Raw genomic sequence first — 13,229 nt, 5'->3', positions numbered from 1 at the left:
CTAATTTCATAACTTATCCATTCTCAATGCCTGAGTCTAAAGTCTTCAAAGGCTAGAAATGTTCTAATGTAAATTAGGGTTGGACCAAATACTTTCATCATATTTACCTCTCATGGGAGATTTCATGGCTGCTTCTACCATTCCCACCAGAAGCTGGAGACTCTTGGGGTCCTGAGCCAGCCCAGATGCAAAGGCTGCCAGGGCATCGGCATGACGTCCAAGGTACTGGAGGGCAACACCCTGTCGGAAGTATGCCTGGAAATAAAGAAAAGATAATGCATGTTTTACTTATACACAGTGCTCCACCAAGGCTGATGAGGATTCTTGATTAGAACAACAGGTCAGCAGAACTAAACTTGAGGTGGTCCTGGTTCAAAAACCTAGTAAAGTGTTTATAATCAAATCTGATTTCTCTGAACATCATAAAATGTAAGCATACTTCTTTCAGACAAATTAACGTTTAAAACTTTCATTCTTTTCCCTTCTAGAACACATTGACTTTATCACATTCTTTGGTATTTATTCACATAGTACTTTTACTTTTTTTTTTGATGATCTTTAAAATCTTTTATCCCAACTTTAATAGCATAAGCTCCTCAAGGACAGGGGTTTGGAGATTTCTTTACATGTCACCAAAGTATCTGGTATAGCGCAAGACAAATGAGAGATATTCAAATTCCACTTATTTTATACTTCTCCTCATTAATTAAAGGGATAAATCAATATGTGATTAGTATTAAGATAACTGTAATGAGTAACACAACATGGTTACATTTTATGTGGTGTTTCAGACATAATATTTTAAAACTGTTATTAAAAATACATGTGCTTTGCTTAGAAACAGAATAAGATTGCTGTCCTTTGTATTGTTTAATTGGATTGGTTAAAAAAACTAGTATTATCAACTGTGAATATAAGGAAACAACCCTCCTTCCAGCTAATTGCAGAAAGGGCCAGAAAATTAATAAAATATTTAAACTTCAGAATGATCTTAAGAATGTGTAGTTTGTTTTTGAACACAGAGTAAAAACAAGTAAATGATCAATGTGTTACCAGTATTTAACCAGCAAAGGACCTTGTACCCGATTAAATAACACATAAAACTGACATATTATTAATGCATTCATGCTTGTACGACATCTGCTTCTAAAATACTTGGCCACCTATTTAGCTTAAATACTTTTACAATACTCTATGTTTGTAACACAAATGTAACTTTTTCAGTCCAGTATACTTTGCAATTGTAACAAATTGTATTCATGGAATATAAATGAAGTTTCAAACAACTCCTCAATTAATTTAATATATAATTTTATATTATGCACACATACAGAGTGAAAGAGAGCACCTTTCATGTTTATAAAACATATTTACTTATTTCGTTTTTGTAACTAAACTTTGAGGTAATGTAAGATAGGCAATACTATTCAGTATTTCTATTAAGAAATAATCCATAAACAGAATGAATACTCAAATTATTATGAGCTATTCAGATTTCTATTAGTTTAAACTACTAGCAGCTGTTAAAACTCAGACTCCAGTAAGACAATAACCTGTAAATGAACTTTCATTACTAATTGATAAGATCACTTCCTTTCACTGGACTCAGCCACTTTTTAATCTTTAATGTCTTTATACACATTTTTCACCACCCTTTTCATTTCACATTTTAGGTGATTTCTATAATCCAAGAGGCAATATGTACCACATTCCAACTAAAATTAACTATAGTTTACATAATTCTATATTAAAGCTAAACTTAAAAAATGTATTTATATATATGTGTGTGTGTGTGTATACTCTGTAAACTGTAAACTCTATTATTTATGGAGAGAGACAAAATGTGTCTGTAGTAATGATTTCAGGTATATATTTTAAGAAACACAAAAATCTACTGTGGTAATCATTTCACAGTATATGTAAGTCAAATCATTATGCTGTACACCTGAAACTAATACAGTGTTGTAAGTCAATTAAATCTCAATAAAACTAGAAAAAACACAAAAATTTAAATTAGTCTCAATGAATTTTGATAATTCCTTGCCTGTTTAAAGCAAAGCATTATCATTCATTACTTCACTGAGAAAATAACTGATTTTCCTATCTGCCAAATGAAATCACTGAAAAGTATGACATCCACTCCCCATGCATGTATCCACTCCCTAGTAGGTAGGCAAAGTTCAGCGTTAATGGCAAGTTATGGTGTCAAATACACAAAGGAGTTAAAGAAGGGCATGCAGGTTTTGTTTTCTTAGGACACTCATAAATTAGATGAAAAAAGGTATGACTGGATCATGCTACTCATAGTCTCGGCTTCCTTTCTCCAGAAGATTTTGAAAAGAGATATAGGTGAGAAGGCTCCAAGGTCTCCCTTGATCCTCCCTTATGTCCTTCCAGAATCTCCAGCCCAACTTTATACGATTTTCTCAGTTAAAAGCTTAGAGTTGCATTCTTGTCAAGATAGCATAATGAGTCAAGCTCTGACATATCCCTGTACCTAATTTACAAAGTGGGGCTCTCCCAACTTACTCTCATGCAATATTAATTGCATGTATGAATAGCTGTTGAATAAAAATTAGTTATCTATACTTCTGTGAGAGATATGCCACTATGGAGCTCAAGCTGATGATGATAAAACCTAGATTATGGGTTACTGTGATAGAATAAATCAGCACAGTGCCTGACATAGAGTAAATACTTAATAAAGTGAGCTATTTTGATTATTAGTTAATGAGAAAATAATCATAACAAGAAAACATAATTATAGACTAAGAGAATATAAGGAGAGTCTAATAAATATTGAAAATATTTCATTATTCAATATAATATTATCCACTTCCTATTACTGCTTTATTCACTCCTCCCCCTTGCTCCATATAAGACTGCTGGCAACTGGGAAATTCACAGCTGTAAGGCTCCCAGACAAAATCTGAACCACCTGACTAAAAGAAATTGGTACTAACAGGTCTTGGGAGATGTAGCAGCCACCCAGAGGATTCTCCACCAGCCTCTTCCAAAGCAAAGGTCAAGAAGTGCTGAGTTTCACAGCTGTTTACTATAACTTCAAGAAGATTGATGTGACCTAATTTTTCTCTTACTATCACAGGTTTCATAGGAAGCAGCGTCATCTGAGAAAAGGGCAAATTTGGGTCGCTTAGGACTGAGGAGAGGCAGTATATGTGCAGCACACCAAGGAAAAGTGGGGCCTATGAAGAAACGTTGAACACTTGGTGCCCAGCCAACCTCAGATAACATACCCCCTGCCTCAGCACTCCCCACACATATACCCACATTCTGGTCACTGGTTATGTAGCAGATGGAGAAGGGGAGGCAATATGGACTGACTATTGAGAGCACCTAAACCCTGAGAACAATGGTTTTAACCTGAAGCTTTAGCCAAGAAGAAAGACTTAGGGTTAAGACTCTGCGCTTCCAATGCAAGGGGCACGGGTTCGATCCCTGGTTGGTGGAACTAAGATTCCACATGCCACGCAACTAAGATGCCACATGCCATGCAGGGCAGCCAAAGGAAAAAAAAAAGACTTATAAGGAGCTAGTTAATACACTGGACTAAAGGGGGAATGCCTAGATTTTAAAGTGTTGCAGAGTCATTCATATATTTTTTGTTGTTCACTACAAAGAACTTTCAGTGATTATTCTACACATGCTACTTAATCTCACAAATAACAGAAATACAAGTAGGTTACAAGTATAAGTTTTCATTCCTTCCATCCTGCCTTCAATTAACATTCTCTAAAAATCTACAGTACCAGTCACTGTGATGTGTACCACAGGGCTTGTACCCTCAAGTGCTCACAGTCTAGAGGGGAAGAATATAAAAAGCTATAAATGTCTTGACTGCTACCTACAGTAACTGTTTACTAATAGTTAGGGTTTGTAACATTTTAGCAGGAATAAAAATGTAACTAATCACCAAAGTATTTATGCCCTTTTGTTAAAACTGTTAGTATTTGGTCTTTAATAAGTAGACATTCTTCTCATCTCAGAGAGTTTGCTATAGACTAAATGTGTCCCTACAAAATTAATATGTTGAAACCTAATTCCCAGTGTGATGGTATTTGGAGGTAGGGCTTTTTGGAAGTGATTAGGTAATGAGAGTGGAGCCCTCATGAGTGGGATTAGTGCCCTTATAAAAGTGACCCCAGAGAGTTCCCTCTTCCCTTCTACCACATGAGAACAGGCACAGCAAGAAGACAGCCATCTATTAAACAGGAAGTGGGCCCTCACCAGACACCAAGTCTGCCACCACCTTGATCTTGGACTTCCCAGCCTCCAGAACTGTGAAAAATAAATGTTATTTAAGCCACCCAGCCTATGGTATTTTGTTATGGCAGTCCAAACAGACTACGACACGGTTAAAGTAAAAACACTCAAAGACTAAACATGGGAAACAGTAAGCCATTCACCCTTCAAGTACCCCTGGAAGCAATGAAGGACCTTTAAGTCTTTTCTTTCAACATTTTATTACTGGGTTCACAATTCTAAATCATCACTGAACCCAATAATAACCTAAACTTCCTACTCTCCCATGGCTCAAATGAGTAATGAGGTAAATTCCTATGCTCATAGGTACACATGTATATTTATAACATAAAATATAGAACAAATGTATATAATATGTAATGATATATAAAATTAAGGACTTCCTTGGTGGCACAGAGGTTAAGAAGCCGTCTGTCAATGCAGGGGACACGGGTTCCAGCCCTGGTCCAGGAAGATCCCACATGCCGTGGAGCAACTAAGCCTGTGCGCCACAACTACTGAGGCTGTGCTCTAGAGCCTGCGAGCCACAACTACTGAGCCTGCGTGCCACAACTACTGAAGCCTGCATGCCTAGAGCCTGTGCTCCGCAACAAGAGAAGCCACCACAATGAGAAGCCTGTGCACTGCAACAAAGAGTAGCCCCTGCTCGCCACAACTAGAGAAAGCTCACACACAGCAACAAAGACCCAAAGCAGCCAAAAATAAATTAACTTTTCAAAAAATTAAGTGTTTACTTATATGTACAATACAATCTATTACTTAGTTCAAGTGCTCCCAAATATTCTGCCTTTGATTTAATCTGTACTTTTAAATGTTATACTTTAATATTCCTAACCTGTCTTTCACTGTTTGAATTTGAAATTTTTTACATCTTCTGAAGAATATCTCTAACTATAACCTGCTAGCCAATCCAATCATACCACCTGCTACCACATCATCACCATCTTTGTCAACCATGTTTGTAAATTACATAACTATTTTACTGACTTTTCCTTTATTATTTTATTTAAAAATGAGTAGAGATTGGGAAAATAGAAATGCTGATTCTAGTTTTTAAAAAGCAGCAGCATTAATCTATAATTTAACCACAACTGGGTCAAAAATGAAAATGATTACAAGGTGCCAAAAGCAGAAAAGCTTTAACATCACTGGATGAACAAAGAACAGCTAACTATACTCATTTTTTATGGAAAAGATAAAATTAAAGAACATATATATTAAAAAATGATTCTTAAAAGGAAAGGCATGACTTGAGATTTTATTTTTCAGTTCTCTAGGAATTAACGCTCCCCGCTCACTGAACATGTCAATCTCTTGTTTAAGATTTGTATATTTGATATTCCACATATTTGACTTTCATATACTTTTTCAGGAATGCATTATACAGGAAAATAAGACTGCTTGTATTACTTTAAACATATCCATTGTACAAGTAAAATGTAAATAAACACATATTACCCACTATAAAATTTATAACATATTACAAATTATATATTATGTCACATTAAAATATGACATATAAAAATGAAGGGACAGAACCCACGTCCTCAGTAGGTTTCCACTGTTTCGCATGAAATAGGCACCTATATGGATACATAAGCACAAATTATTTTTGTAATATATTTTGTTATATATGTTCATTTAGAACAAGGGAGAAATTAATAGAACTTTCTACAATGATGGAGCTGTTCTCTGTACTAATAACATTAGCCTCTGGCCAGCCACATGTGGCCACTGAGCACTTGAAATATGGCTAGTGTGACTAAGAAACTAAATTTTAAATTTCCTTTCATTTTAATTAATTAAATTTAAATAGCCACAACTGGCTAGTAGCTACTGTATTGGACAGTGCAGCTCTAGAGTTTGGTATTCCTTTAACAAACTTCCAAACACAAAGTGAAAGGGTATATACTAAACAAATAAAAATAACTACTACAAAAGCTTTGAACTGAAGCTATGTGACTTACTCCCAAGGCAGCTGTTGCAGAAGAGAAAGTACTCATAAGGCTGACATTAGAATCCTATCCCAGCTTTTTAGCTGTGTGCCTTTAGCCAAGGCACTTAACTTCACCCAAATTCATGTGTCATTTCCACTTACAGAGAGGATGATAAGGATGACCTCAAAGGGTTGTAACAATGATTGCTAACTGATATCACATATGATATATGAAGAGTGGGTACATTTTTAAAAGTTGAAGTGAATTTCTCACTATTCACTCTCAGTTTGGCATTTGCTATTTGATCAGGTGGCTCACCTGCTTTACCAGCTTGCAGAATAGAAATTACTTTTGGTAAAGTGGGTGAGGGGCTGACAAAAATTAGGCATAAAACAAAAATTAATGATTTTAATGATAACCTTCAGTCATTAAGGAAATAGTTAACATGTTTGGCAACTTCCGCTTCAAAAGCCTATAAAGTAGGTAATACGTTTAAGGGAAATTTTAAATCAAAATTGCTTTTAAAAATGTTTACACTTCTGAGGGCTTCCCTGGCAGTCCAGTGGTTAAGACTTCACCTTCCAATGCAGGGGGTGCAGGTTCGATCCCTGGTCGTGGAGCTAAGATCCCACATGCCTCAGGGCCAACGAAACCAAAACATAAAACAGAAGCAATATTGTAACAAATACAATAAAGACTTTAAATAATGGTCCACATGAAAAAAAATCTTTAAAAAAAATGTTTACACTTTTGGCAGTTGATTGGTAGGCTTCAATTATCTAGTAAATTTGTTATTTGGGAAAAACATCATATGCAGGTTAAATAAAGTCCTTTGGCCTAGGTGGAAAAGAAGAAAGAGGCGGCAAAAATAGATGACCAAAAATCTATCTGTAGAAACATGAAAAAGTCCTTCCTCTCAGAGACTTTACCCTGATCACTGATTATTAGAATTACTACAAGGTGTTCTGAGGCCCAAGCCTGACACCTATTTTAGAATTAGCAAGAGCCCAGTCTTATCATATCAGTCTTGCCACTATAAATTATCATAACTTTTAGTGCACAGATGTTTTATTTTCCAAAACCCTTTCTAGCTATCATTTGTTGAACCTCTACTCTGTTAGCTGTTTTCCATAGTTTACCACTGTTTTCCATAGTTTATCACTAACTGTTTTCCATAGTTTATCACTAACTGTTTTCCATAGTTTATCACTAACGCTCACAATATTCTGCAAGAAGTTCTTATGACAACTATTACACAAAAGAGGTGGTTGTGAAACTTGCCCCTGCTGCCAAAAACTCTTTCCACTATCCCACACTACCTCTTTGATAAAAGAATTAATGGTGTGCAATTAACCTCTAAATCAAGCTTTTTGTTTGGGAATTCTTATACTTGCAAAATTCAACCTATGGAGGCAGAAATGAAGGAAACAGAAAATTTATGAACGTGAATATTTAATCTCTATTCCATTCGCAACCGTTGATTGTAGAACAATTTTTAATGAATTGAATGGAAGGAAAATTCATTTCATTAACCTTTCATATAAATGTATTATTATTGAACTAAACAGACCACTGTACTTGCAACTCAGTTCGATGTTAATTAGATTACAAGCATGAGGCTTTAAATCAAAAAGAAACAAAAGGAGCCATCAGCAAGCTTCTCAGCCAACACTTGTTTGTTTGCTGGTTAAAATGGATTTTTACCTGCAATACAATTTGCTATGCTTCTTTTATTTTCTGACATTTTCAAGTGGATTTTCTTTTGCTTCTATTTGCTGACACTTTATATTAAAAATAAAAATAAATAAAACCTTGAGAATCAGCAAAGAACACATTCTTCATGTAGCAATGTTTTACCTGCTCAGCTGGGAGTAATCATTCCTATCTCTCCAGAAAACTATGCTTCTATTTTTTACTAGTCTGTCTTATCGTATGCTGAAAGTACATGCAAGAGATTGAAGGCTATTTTAGAAAACACCATTATTTAGTTTGCAACCCAGAGTCAGAGGCTCAAGTGGCCTAAACGTAATGTTCTAACCAAATCTGCAGCTGTGAATTGTTTTTCTCTTCAACATGGCTTTTGGTACACTGAATATCAATTTCTAAAAGAAATCTGCTCTCAATCATAATTGTTTCATATCATATCAACTTTTTTTCCCAAAATTAGTTTTAAACTAATTATATCAAAAGTGTTAAAGTAACAAGTTTATGGGAAAATCATATTTTGAAAAGAAACCAGAAATCTGATAAGCAGTTAAAGATGAAATGACAACCAGGAGTTAAATAACTAAGTAGGTGTCAATTTCTAGCACTGGAGGAATTCCCAGTGTTAAAGTTTATGTCAAATTATAAGATGTGTCTACCATCATCTGGAGTTTCCCTTTTAAACTTTAAAAGTAAACAATGAAAGAAGTTTGAAGTCCCCTAGAGTAATGGTTCTGAACTGCCCATATCTTGTGCCTTCACTCTATGGGTGTGGCATAGGAGTGTAAAGTCATGCCAAGAAGAAAACCAGGGAATTTTCTGAACAATCGCCAAGAAATCACCTGGCTTCAGCATGAGTTCTGTGCCCATGCCCTACCAACCCTCCCTCTACCCCAGAACACAGAGCATGTGTGCCTTCACACATATAGACTGGTCCTGGGGAAAGTGCTAAAACCAGAAGCAAAATGGAAAAAAAAATGGTGGGCAGAGAGAATTACGAAAAACGCTGACGCCAACAATGTGGGAATTAAAGGATTCACTAACTATTGAAAAAAACACTTGGTATCTCACCTATCATAATGTAACTCTACCCAAACCATGCAGAAGGTCAAAGTCATACAATAACATAACATATCTCTTGAAACGTCAAATCTATTTGAAGTTTCTGGGAGACAATCTTTTTAATTAATAAACTTTGTTTTTAGAGCAGTTCTAGATTCACCACAAAACTGAGTGAAAAGTACAGAGAACACCCATATAACCACTGTTCTGACACACGCATAACTTCCTGCACCACAGTGGTACTTTCTTATAATCAATGGAGAATTATTTTTATATGAAAATTATAGAAGAAAATAAAAGAGTTCACACAATTTTTAAAAACATAAATAAATACCCATCTCCGTTCCATCTATAGCCCCAATCCTTGGAATAGTACCTCTCTTCTGACTTTTTAGGTATTTGGGAAAGCAAAGTTTCAGAAGGGCTGCCTAAACCACTGATAGCCTTTATCTTTGTCAATTGCTAGCTCACACAAAGAGTCTCCAGAAAAGAATATGTATTGGGGAGACGGACATGACAGGATGACATGAGCAAGTGGTAAGAGCAGGGCTGAAAGGCAAGAATATATGCCCAAAAAAACTTACACAAATATTTCACACATGCTTTTCTAAACAATAAACTTCACAGTCTACCTCTTTCCCCTTCCTATATTAGGTAATCTTTCTACACTGGCACATGTGTTAAGGTGCCACACATCAAAATGAAAAACAAGAAAAAGGAAAATGTCTGCCCCTCAATACCTACCAGCACAAAAACATAACAATACACTTTATATCTTTTCAAAAGAGAAGGGGTTCCATTTCTAGGCAAGATAGAGTAAGCATCCAATCTCTCCCACTGAATACAACCACATCCTGGAAAGACTTCATGAAAGAGCTCTCTGTAAATGGCAGCAGATGAATTGAGGAAGGAGACCAGAATTCAAAGCAGTACCAAATCAGCAATGGGTTTTCTGTTGGTCTGTTTATTCTTCCCATCTGGTATCACCCATCTTGGATTCAAAAGCAGCTTAAAATGAGGAAGTACTAATTGGTGCAAACAGAAAGCTCTCCAAGTAAAGTCCTCTTCTTCTGGTCAGAGAAGCAAGAAAGAGAACTCCCAAGGGTCAGAAAGAGTGGAGAAATCCCATTTTTAAAATCCTCTTTCCATTCTTTCCCAGTCCACACCCCAGGCAAACCAACAGTGCCAAGGACAGTAACAGCAGTGGCTGCTGGGCAGGCATATAAAATGCTAAGGAAGAGGACCCTCATCACAGGAGCTGTGGTCCCCAGAGCTCAGGATGAGTCCTAATGCTTTTTTTTTTTCTCTCTCTCTCTGCCCTCTCACTACTTGATGCCTCATAAAGACATGATTATAGGACATGCATGGCAGAGCAGGGAAACTAAAGCCCTAGTTTTGGCTAGAGGATGGGAAGGGAGGAGGGCAACCAGAGAGCTGGAAAGTGTTGGGGAATTTTTGAAAAGACATAGGAGGGAGCTTATGAGAGATCCCATAAAGAGGTGTTTGGATCTGACCTTAAATAGCATACCAAGGCTTTGGGAACTAAACTACAGAACAGACTACCACCTGGTTCTCAAACTGGCCATTGGGTGGTGCATACAAAAGAAAAGTCCCAGTAGAACTACAAAAACTCTGAAAACTTAACGGACTTTGGAACCAAAGTCCACAAAATATGGGCTGAGACTTATAGCCTGAATCTTAACCAGGTAAATTGTCTATTAAAACAAACTATATTCTTCTTAAAATGTAAACAAGATGCAATGAATAATACCAAAGCATTCAGGATATAAGCAAAATTACTTGGCCTATGAAGAACCAAAAAAATCTCTACTCACAAGGAAATAAGGCAATAAACAGATGCCAACTCTGAAATGACACAGAAATTAAAATAATCAGGCAACTATTATATCCATGCTGCAAGAAGGGCAAATAGTCTTGTGAAAAATGGAAAGACAGACATTCCCAGCAAAGAAATAAAAGATATAAAGAAAAACCAAATAAAAAATTTTAAACATAAAAATACAATAACTAAAGTGAAATATTTAGGAATGGGCTCAATAGCAGAGCTTTGATTACAGAGAAAAGAATCAGTGAATTTAAAGATAGACCAAAAGAAATTACCCAATCTGAACAACAGAGAGAAAAATAATTGAAAACCAAACATATTCAGAGCCTCAGGAATATGTTGGGCAATAACAAAAGCTTTAATATTCATGTCATTGGTATCCCAGTAGGAGACGATAAAAAATGTGGAGCAGGAAAAAAAAAAACTTGAAGAAATGATTTTAAATCTCCCACAATATGTGAGACACAAACCTTCAGATTCAAAGTCGGCAAACCCCAAATAGGATTAACCCAAAGAAATCCATGTCTAGAAGCATCATAATCAAAATACTGAAAACTAAAAACAAAGAGAAACATCTTGAAAGCAGTCCGAGAAAAATACCATATTATTTGCAGGGAAATAACATTTCAAATGACTTCAGACTTCTCATCAGAAACAGCAGCGGAAAGACATTTTTTAAAGGGCTGAAAGAAATGTAAACCTGGAATTCTATACTTCAGTAAAACATCCTTCAAGAATGATGCTGAGGGTTTCCCTGGTGGCGCAGTGGTTGAGAGTCTGCCTGCCAATGCAGGGGACATGGGTTCGTGCCCCGGTCCAGGAAGATCCCACATGCCGCGCAGCGGCTGGGCCCATGAGCCGTGGCCGCTGAGCCTGCGCGTCCGGAGCCTGTGCTCCGCAACGGGAGAGGCCACAGCAGTGAGAGGCCTGCGTACTGCAAAAAAAAAAAAAAAAAAAAAAAAAAAATGATGCTGAAATACAAAGAACTATGAAAACTTAAGAGTTAAAAAACAAAGGGTCTGGGCTTCCCTGGTGGCGCAGTTGTTGAGAGTCCGCTTGCCGATGAAGGGGACACGGGTTCGTGCCCCGGTGCGGGAAGATCCCACATGCCGCGGAGCGGCTGAGCCCGTGAGCCATGGCCGCTGAGCCTGCGCGTCCGGAGCTTCTGCTCCGCAACGGAAGAGGCCGCAACAGTGAGAGGCCCACGTACCGCAAAAAAAAAAAACAAAAAAAAAAAAAAAGGGTCTTCCCTGGTGGCACAGTGGTTAAGAATCCACCTGCCAATGCAGGGGACACGGGTTCAATCTCTAGTCCACTAAGATTCCACATGCCGCGGAGCAACTAAGCCCGTGCACCACAACTACCGAGCCTGCTGATAGAGCCCAGGCTGAGCCACTGAAGCCTGTGTTCTAGAGCCAATGCTCTGCAACAAGACAAACTACTGCAATGAGAAGCCCGTGCACAGTAACGAAGATCCAATGCAGCCAAAAATAAATAAAACAAATAAATTTAAAAAATAAAAAACAAAGAACCCAATAAAAAATGGGCAACAGATTTGAACAGACACTTCAGCAGAGAGGATATTCAGATAGCAAATAAGCACAAGAAAAAGATGTTCAACATCATTAGCCATCAGCCAACATTAGTCAAGAAAATGCAAAGTAAACCACTATATACCTATTTGAACAGAAGACAAACAAAACAAAGACAATACCAAGTGCTGGTGAAGATACAGAGCAACTAGAATTCTCATACACTGTTGGTATAATGCAAATGTCTGGAAAATAGTTTTTCGGTTTCTTATAAAGTAAAATACAGATTTACTATAATCCAGCAATCATACTTCTAGGTGTTTATCCTAGAGAAATAACAGACGTTCACACAAAACCTGTACATGAATGTTTACCACTGCTCTATTCATAATTTCCCCAAACTGGAAACAATCCAAATATCCTTCAAATGGATGAACAGATAACTCTTTTATTTTTCAGGTCTGATTTTTATTACTAGCATTTCGCCCATTTGCCAACTACTCCAGACAGGGTCAAAGTACAACCCAAATAAAGTCAAGGGACAAATCTATTAAGATCAATTCAGGGTTGTGAGTCATGTGAATGATTTAAAATTTTTAAAGGTGTTTTGAAAAGTAAAATGATGCTTTGGGCATCTCAATGAGAAGCATGCACAAACACACACAGACAATACACACTGCAAACCCTATAATGAAACAAAAAGAATACTTAAAAGTGAAATGCACTTTGTATAAAACAAACAACAAAACTACCATGGAAGTAGAGTTATTTATATAAATATTATATTTATATAAATTATTATTTAAAGTAAAGCCAAAAATATAAAGTTATGAGATTAAATATAAAAAATGGATAGTAATATGT

The 13,229-nt window shown here is 36.6% G+C and overlaps 1 protein-coding gene across 5 annotated transcripts in view; it reads right to left on the bottom strand.

Annotated features, from left to right (window-relative positions):
• The window catches only part of TTC28 (tetratricopeptide repeat domain 28), a 609,537-nt gene that overhangs the window by 308,740 nt on the left and 287,568 nt on the right, over positions 1–13,229 (bottom strand). For all 5 annotated transcript variants that reach the window (XM_032603706.1, XM_032603707.1, XM_032603708.1 and 2 more), the window contains one exon: positions 108–255. In XM_032603706.1, coding sequence (XP_032459597.1) covers positions 108–255 — 148 coding nt within the window. The remainder of the gene's footprint in view (positions 1–107; positions 256–13,229) is intronic.

This window comes from Phocoena sinus, chromosome 14 (assembly GCF_008692025.1).
Source record: "Phocoena sinus isolate mPhoSin1 chromosome 14, mPhoSin1.pri, whole genome shotgun sequence".
Lineage (NCBI taxonomy): Eukaryota > Metazoa > Chordata > Mammalia > Artiodactyla > Phocoenidae > Phocoena > Phocoena sinus.
This window is presented reverse-complemented; position numbering and strand designations above follow the sequence as displayed.